Source organism: Lygodium microphyllum, chromosome 7 (assembly GCF_053477565.2).
Source record: "Lygodium microphyllum isolate KBCC chromosome 7, Lygodium_microphyllum_v1.1.10, whole genome shotgun sequence".
NCBI classification, from domain to species: domain Eukaryota; kingdom Viridiplantae; phylum Streptophyta; class Polypodiopsida; order Schizaeales; family Lygodiaceae; genus Lygodium; species Lygodium microphyllum.
In genome coordinates, this window is record NC_141141.1 from 42758259 (window position 1) to 42767137 (window position 8879).

The 8879-nt window shown below is 36.0% G+C and overlaps 1 protein-coding gene across 7 annotated transcripts; it reads left to right on the forward strand.

Annotated features, from left to right (window-relative positions):
• The first annotated feature begins 777 nt into the window (after positions 1-777).
• On the forward strand, positions 778-6883 carry LOC148033393 (GDSL esterase/lipase 7-like). 7 transcript variants are annotated; one of them, XM_087682281.1, is made up of 6 exons: positions 778-1197; positions 2365-2486; positions 2653-2892; positions 3177-3281; positions 3572-3668; positions 5749-6883. In XM_087682281.1, the coding sequence occupies exons 1-6, from the start codon at positions 831-833 to the stop codon at positions 6204-6206; spliced, it is 1389 nt and encodes a 462-aa protein (XP_087538407.1). In that variant the 5' UTR covers positions 778-830; the 3' UTR covers positions 6207-6883. The 7 variants fall into 7 exon arrangements, with proteins under 7 accessions (XP_087538407.1, XP_087538409.1, XP_087538410.1 ...); XM_087682283.1 differs by having other exon boundaries at positions 5752-6883; XM_087682284.1 differs by having other exon boundaries at positions 2419-2486.
• Positions 6884-8879: the final 1996 nt, after the last annotated feature.

Below are 8879 nucleotides of genomic sequence, written 5' to 3' on the forward strand. Positions count from 1 at the left end.
ATGAGTTATGTTTATTTCTTTGGTGATTGCTTAAGAGAAGTTTGTATTAATATAGTTTTATGTTGTTAATATCAACTTTGTCACACTTAAAGATGTCCATAACTCTATACATGCATATTTGAGTAAATACATATCTTGTCTTTTCTTGTTAAGGAGTTCATTGATTTCTTATCTCATGATTACTAAACCTTTAGAGTAAATCTTAAATGGTTATTCCTTTTGTCATGTGATTATGCGATGTGCTTTTCTTTGGGGTGATGGCCCCTTTCAAGGAATGGTTATTATTGATATATTATCTTTATCACATCCCATGTTAATGTGTCAATACATAATCATATTATGTTTGATTGTGATCAACCCAATACCCTTGGCAAGTTCCTAAGTTAAAGATTCAAACAACAATGGCCATTTGCACACATTTTAGGTGAAAAGTCAAATTCCCTTCACCTTTCAAGCTTGGTCACACATATTTCAACTAGTGAAAGTGGTATGATTTGAAGCTTGATTACAAATTTTACTTCAATATAAGTATCACCTTTTCCTATGGCTACAATAAAGGCCTTGGAAAGGACTTGATGCATCTTTTTTTAACCCACCTTTTTCATATGTTTTTGGGAACTCCATGGTCATATCTTTTACCTCTTTCATGAAGTTATGATAAACTAATCACAATGTTGGTGTTAGGTGGTGCATGAAACACATGATGCCTTGATTAATGCTTCACAATCTTTCTCATTCATTAAAAGTGAAACAATAAACCTTCTCCTTTGATGAGAATGTTGCAAGAAAATGCACATTTTGTTAATTAAAAAAGTGTAAGGCTAGCAACAATGCAAACTATCTTTTGTGAGTGTGCATGCTTGCTCATTCTAATGGGTGGACTAGTGGTGAAGGAATGTGAAGGAGATACCAACAATTGTTTATTTAACTATCGTCATTCTCTTTCTACTAATGCAAGTATAAATACTACCAATGCTAGTATAAATACCACAGATAGTACTAATGGAGAATACAAAAATGAAATGCAAAGAGAAGTGCCTGGATTCTTTGTGTTTGGAGACTCTACTGTGGACAACGGCAATAACAACCAACTATGGACGATTGCACGTGCAGATTACCTCCCTTTTGGGAGAGACTTTGACACACACCAAGCAACAGGAAGGTTCACAAATGGAAGGTTAAGCATTGACCACTTAGGTAAGCACATATGTTTATTGAAGGCTTCTTCTTCACAATCTTGAAGCATTTAACAATTTTCCCTAAAAATATACACTAAACTTTTCAAAGTTAATGCAAAGCCTTTTTCATCTTTGTGGAGATTTAAACATGTTTGTTACTAGTCCTTGTAGTGTGGATAGTTCCATTTATCTTATATTACGAAAGATGATTTAAATAGTTCTTCTCAAATGACTTTTCTCTCAAAAAGTATTTGAAGTTTCACTTTAACAAAATAAATCTCGCATATCTTACCAAAAAAAGATATTGCATGTGAATGGAAATCTCTAAATGATCAGGTTGTAATGAGACTTTCAAAATTCTCTATTTACTTGATCAAGTTGTCTCTTTTAAGGATTTCATTGATAGGAATAAATGAAACATAGAACCATTCACTTATGGCTCAATTAGTCCATATGCTTAAGTTTCTTTCAAACTAATTCAAGCTTTGTCTATTTTTCTTTAGTATTCTCGTGGTAGGTATGCCACTTTGAAAAGATTCCAAGAAAGAGGGATAGCATGAACTTGCACTTCTTGAAAGATTCCAAGGAAGAGGGATAACATGAACTTGCAATCTTGGTGCATGTCTAGAAGTATGTCTATTAGATGTATATCAAGACTAGTACCACATAAGCTTGCATAGCTTGATGATTGCATGGACATACATGAATATAATCCTTAGTATCAAATAAGTAGAGAAAGTTCTCATTTTTATGAGTGTTTTGATGTCTTGCTTATTAGTTCATCTATAATAAATGAGTTGTTGATAAGTAGAAAATCAATTTAAGAATTATTGTTGATTTTTTATTTCTTAAAGCATATGAGGAAATAGATACCCAATCTTGGATTTGTTAATTGGTTCAAATTGGAAAGTTGAGGTTGATATGCATACCTCAGGAACAATGAAATGTATGAAACACACTATGCCATAAAGTTTTTTCATTCTACAACGACATGGATCCTCTACTCTTGAAGTTGTCTCTATGCAAGTTAGAGAGTATGATTTACAAAGTATTGTCCAAATTAATGTCCTGAACTAGAAGTGTACATGCATATGAAAATATGCTAAATCAAATTTGCTTGTAGTTTTCATATTAATTGAACTCATTGGAAACTTTTTTTTACATTATTGCCATTGGATTTGTTCAGCTTCCTTCCTAAATGTCTCATTAACTCCTCCTTACCTTGCAAATACAAACAAAATCCTCAAAGAAGGAGCAAATTTTGCATCAGCTGGAAGTGGTATCCTCAACTCAACAGGCAATATCTTTGTAAGTTTAATAGCTCTAACAAGACATGATATGAATGTTTTGCTACTCAATATCAATTTTTAAATATTTTGTTTAATTAAAGGATGTTTCACTTACTTTCAAGTCCTAGTTGTACAATTGTTTCCAAAAAGTGCAATTTCTAATATCTTATTTCGAGTTGAAATAGGGGCAACACATCTCTTTAGAAGATCAAGTGGCTTACTTTGAAGAAGTAAAAGATTGCTTGTGCAAAAGTCTAGGTGTCTCAACTGCAAGTGATATCATTTCAAAGTCCATCTACTACATCTCCACTGGAACGAATGATTATTTGAAAAATTACATTTCATTAAACTCCTATTATGCAAGTCAATACAATCAAAATCAGTTTCAAGCTCTACTACTTGAGAACTTGTCTCGCATTATTCAAGTGAGCTCTCTCTCTCTCTCTCTCTCTCTCTCTCTCTCTCTCTCTCTCTCCACACATATGTATGTATGTATGTATGTATGTATGTATGTATGTATGTATACATGTATGTATGTATGTATGTATCTATGTATGCATGTATGTGTGTGTGTGTGCATGTGTGTGTGTGGGGTCACAAGTCCCCTAATTTCATGTTGGTTTATGAAATTATATGTATGTGCACGTGTGTACATGTGTGTGTGCATGTGTGTGTGGTCACAAGTCCCCTAATTTCATGCTCGTTTCAGAAATTATACAATCTAGGTGCACGCAAGATAGTGGTAGCATCTCTTTCCCCCATGGGTTGCATCCCTTCTCAGCTGGAAAAGTTTCAAAGTGTTAATGGACTCCCGGTAAAATCCCTCAACTTGATTGCCCAAAATTTCAATAGCGGCCTTCTTGTCATGTTGCTAGGCTTGCAACAAAGACTACACGGATCAACAATGGTCTACAACAATGTGTATGATTTGTTGCATGACATCATAGCAAACCCTAAATTCTACGGTAATCTAAGATCCATTGTTGAGGTTTTAGGGCTTGTAATTCTCTACTTTATTAGGCATTTATTCCTTAATGAATTATAAAGATGAGAAGATTATTCCAAAAGCCAATAACTAAACTTTTGCATTGGATCAATTCATAGGCTTTAAAACATCAAATAGTTCGTGTTGTGGAATGGGAAGTTATGGAGGAGCAACAGCTTGCTTGCCTGACTTTCGTGGATGCAACAATGCTTCTGAGTATGTCTTTTGGGATCGATTTCATCCTACCTCAACCACATATTTCCTTCTAGCTAAGACATTTTGGGAAGGAGGTCCACATTATAGTTTTCCCATAAACATCAAACAATTAGCCTCTAAATAATGCAACTTTCTTTAATTATTCTTTTCCATCATCATAATTTAAGATAGGGTTACTATAATTGTGAAAGTAATTTTGAGATATAATTTCTTGATGAGATTGAAATTATTCCAAGATAAAATTCATGATAAAATTCATACAATTGTTGTGAAGAAAGAAATACAATTTTTATAGCCATAATTATGTGGTGCATTGTGATTTCCTTATAGTCATAGTGATGGCATCTTCATATAAAATATGTCATACAAAAGAGGTATGATATTTTTGTGTCACAATTATATGCTATTAGAACATTAATGGTGCCTAATCATCTGATGATTATGTGTGACACTAGTAGTAATTGCATTGATGAGATACCTCATATTTAAATACATATTGTTATCAAATACTTATTATAACTTTAGTACCCTACACTTATTAACATGAATATTATCAAAGAGATTATGTCTCAAAGCAAAAGTCACATTGACAATAGGAGCTTGTTCACAAATGTCACATTTAAATTATTAGTTTCCATGCAAAAATGAAGGAGGAGTGCTCCTCCTCGAGGAGATCTTGATGGATTTGGGAGCAACAAATCCATAAATTTTTAAATAAATTAGCTTGTTTGTGAAAACATAAGCATCATGATTTACTAAATCGTTCATGGAAATTTTGAAAGCTTAGTAGAGAGGTCTTTTTGTTGAGACATTTGCAATCACACCTAATGTAGCCTCTTTGTATGAGGCAGTCTGGGCTTAGGACATGCAGGCTGCAATAATCCCATATGAACAGAGAGGGAAGATTTCTACCCATCCAACAACTATAAAGCATTGCACTTGACTACCACTTTTCATGTAGAATGAATACAATGTCATGATGCTTTGTACTTTTAGTTAAGTGTCTTGTCATTGTCAGTCATACACAAGATTGTGTTTATGAGTCCAAGTCTCAATCTTGGAACCTAATTCACTTGTGCAACAAACAATGTCTTTGTCTCTATCATCATGAGTTCATTCTTCTTCTTCCATCCACCATAGCTCACTGCCATGCCCTAGATCCCGCTCATTTCGACATGGTATCAAAGCCCAGTCGGGCATAGCATTGCTTCTTCAGCCTCTCTTGATTCCTCTCAACCTCTATCCAGCTCACATCTAGCTCAGTGTCAGTGTATGACTTCTTTTCTCAACTTCATCTTCAGCCAAGCTTGTGGCAGCCATAGCCAAACAACACATAGCTCTGATTGAGCCCCTGGATCTCACACTACAAGCCATTTCAGCTCATGATTCCTTTCGGAGAAACATTCCTCTACTCCTGGCAAAGCTCCCTGGTACATCACAGTCAAACATTCGTGATCAATCAAGCAAGCATTGTGTGAATTTGAGCTCGCTGCCTATTCTGCGCCATCATCAGGTCGTACTGCTGTCTCTGTGTGCACAGACCATGATCTCCCCTGCAACCATAGGGCACTTCAAGGATGTCTCATAAGCTCTCTCCCCACTAAGTATTGGCTGGAATTGCTGCGCTGATCGTCTGCACAAGCTGGTTTAACAGTCGTCTATCAGAACCCTAAATAGGGACTCCATAGCCTTTGAGCTTCAAATCTTTTTTCTCACTCCTCTCACTCCATTGAAATTTTGTCACTCTGATGTGAGTTCCCAACTAAGTTTCAAGCAAGGATTCAAGTGTTTTACCCGCAAGATTTGTCCATCACACCAGCAAGGAGGGGACTCAAGCAATTGGTTCATCAAGCAAAGCAACAACAAGCATCAAGAATCATCATCTTCAAACCATAGTATCTCTTGATACTAATTTAGTGCTTCTTGGCACTTTTGCTCTTTAACACATTCAAGAATCAACTCACTACTGATTTATCTCTGATTTGAAGCTAATACTCAATGACCAAAATGAAGTTTTTCATATGGACACATGCTATCAAGGGTGACACAACTACTCTTATTACTCACTTGTACCATGTAGAAGATGTTACTCTTCCTATAGGAAGACATGGAGCTGCCTATATCCAAATGCCATCAGTGCATCCATTTGAAGACCTTGAAGACATGAAAGTGCAAAAGTTTGAAGACATTTTCATTGTCTCAAAGATTGTACCTTTGCTTGAGGGGGACCATAAAGACAAGAACCAAATGACTAATGCAAGCAAAGTCCATGAAAATGATGACCATGAAGGAAAAATCAAAGAGAAAAAGAATAAGAAGAAGAAGCAGAAAAATCATGAAGACTCTAAAGCGGCAAGCAAAGTGAACAGCAAGTACATGATAAAAAAGGGCAAGCTGGACTCCGACAATAAAACCTACAATGAATTGAATATCTATGTCAAAAGTAATGCTGAAAACTACAAGGGCTTGCCCCAATTTTTAACTGACTTCTTTAGCCTTGTAATGTCTAGCCCAAATTTCTTTATCATAAGCTTGTAAAACTCCTCATGTAGCCTTGTACTAAAGCCTCTGTAAGGCCCCTATTACATCCTCTAGATGACCATCATGTTTGTGGTACCCACACTTAGCCTTTTCTGCGACAGCCTCTGGTGTTTTGCCATGTTTATGGTGTGCCCACACTTTGCAGGTGTTACTTTCACTAAAGCCTCTACACACTTTGTACTTTCTGGTTGTGATTGAGGAGGGGTGCTGAGATATTTGCAATCACACCTAATGTAGCCTCTTTGTATGAGGCAGTCTGGGCTTAGGACATGCAGGCTGCAGTAATCCCATATGCACAGAGAGGGAAGATTGCTACCCATCCAACAACTATAAAGCATTGTACTTGACTACCACTTTTCATGTAGAATGAATACAATGTCATGATGCTTTGTACTTTCAGTTAAGTGTCTTGTCATTGTCAGTCATACACAAGATTGTGTTTATGAGTCCAAGTCTCAATCTTGGAACCTAATTCACTTGTGTAACAAACAGTGTCTTTGTCTCTATCATCATGAGTTCATTCTTCTTCTTCCATCCACCATAGCTCACTGCCATGCCCTAGATCCCGCTCATTTCGACACTTTTGAATGGGACAAGTTCAAGTTCAATATCTTGAAGAAGCAACTATCTCTTTTGAATGGGACAAGTTCAAGCTTAATAGAGAGGTCTTTTGAACTAGATAAGTTCAATGTCTTGAAGAAGAAACTCTCTCTCTTGAATGGGACAAGTTCAAGCTTAGTTCTTTTGAATGGGACATGAAGCAACCATCTTTCTTCAATGCCTTGAAGAAACAACTCTCTCTCTTTAAGGAAGCACTCATCTTCTCATTAATTAGTGAGGAGATCTCAAATGGTCTGTAATGTAATGGGGTTTTAAAAAATATACATATTACTTCTTTATGTGTGCTTTTCTAACAAATATATTCCAATATTGCAATGCTTGTGCTTCAAATATCTAGGATGCATTGACAAGAGACTAATATGAGACTTGTGATTTTTAAAAATTACACAAAGCATGCCTTTGATTGATATCTACATGATTTGTTTGAGAAACACTCTCTTCCTAATGCATGAAGGTAGTGCATCCCATCTTAGTTGCTAAGTTTTGAAAAAAGAAAAAAAAGAGAGAAAAGCCATTTGATTAAGGTTGGGAGGGAAGGCAAAGTTCAAAACTAATAAGGGGAGCAAAAGGCAACCAAAAAATGGCTAATTGTAGGTCTCCCCCCCTCTAATGATTTGATTGGGACCCTCCATAATGAATCAATAACAACAATCTACTCCAATAATCATGCTATAAGTGAAAATGAATTAATATCTTTCTCTTCTCTATAATCGGCTCAAACTCCCTACTTCCACCAAGGAGACCATGAGCTTAGCAAGCCCCTACTTATGAGCATAAGAAGACCCCTTGTTTATGAGTAACAAGTTGCTCCTCAACTTAAGTAACCCATGTGCTTGCATATGTCAGATACTTAGGCCAAATCCAAGTGTTTTACCTTATCCATCCACTATTGGCGACTAAAATGCTTCCAACTTGGACTATGGTAGCCCCCAAATTGAGCCTTAATGGCTCCCTAGTCCGAAACATCTATTTGACTTAAATGGAGAGCTTGATAGTGAGATTAGTTATCTCTTTCCAATCCAAAAAAAAGGTTAGAATGTCATAATGAAGCTTGGATCCTTGATCTCATGACAAAGCTTGGATATTTTGATTCTCTAAGGGGAAGATAATATAATATGCGTAACTTCATCTCCTTTAGCAATGTACATAAAATGATGTCCCATATCAACCTTCAGCATACTCTTGAATAATAATGGCCATAAAGATAAGAGAATAATAATTGACAAGGTTAATAATATCTCTATTAGAAAATTTAGTTAAGAAATTAGAAATATTGCCAATTAGTTAATGGGGTTGTGATTGTTAGCCATATTTGCTTCTATTTATATTAGTTAGGTAGTAATATTAAGGAGTAACTAGAGTAAACTAGTAGTTGTCTCACAAACAAAGGACCAATTTCAATATAAAAGGTTTACATATATAAGCTAATAACTTTATATATGTTTGTATATAAAAGGTTTTTCTTATCTAATTAGTCAATGAGCCATCATCACTCTCCACCACGTTCCTTGTCATCATCCATTACATCGATTTGATCATCTCTCTCCTCCTTGCAAACTTGGTGTTACCTCTTCATCCAAGATTCCTCCCCATGTTGGCTTTTTACATGGTCACTATTCTCTATAGGGCCCTCTTCTAATAACAGTTCATCAGGGCCCTCCTTCCCTCCATGTTGTGTAGTGGTCATCCCAATGGCTATATAACCATAAGGATGAGATATAGAGTCTATATAGCCACCCTTTTTTTTCACCATGTCGAGAGTAGGTTGTGGTTAGGCAAGTAGCATTGAGAATGAGAGTGAAAGATGCTCTATTAGAGTCGCATCTGCTGCCTCCTCAAGCCCCTCAATGCATAGCACATGGCCTTCTTGGAAATTCAAATGAGGACGAAAGGCTAGTCAATATTAGAGGTATTAAGATTAGTGAGTTGAGTAGAGGGGGAAGGGATATTAGCAAAGAGAGGGAGAGATATGGGTTCTAGAGCCAATATTCAGTTTGTGCATTGTTAGTTAGTAGAAAGTGAGATGTTAGTATGAGGTTCATTCTCTAT

Bases quoted from the DNA above. Each gene is read 5' to 3' on its own strand.
- LOC148033393 (XM_087682281.1), top strand. From the start codon at position 831: ATGCAAACTATCTTTTGTGAGTGTGCATGCTTGCTCATTCTAATGGGT. The intron at 2,893-3,176 runs GTGAGCTCTCTC...TGCTCGTTTCAG, and splicing joins ACTTGTCTCGCATTATTCAA to AAATTATACAATCTAGGTGC. The intron at 3,282-3,571 runs GTAAAATCCCTC...ATCAATTCATAG, and splicing joins AAAGTGTTAATGGACTCCCG to GCTTTAAAACATCAAATAGT.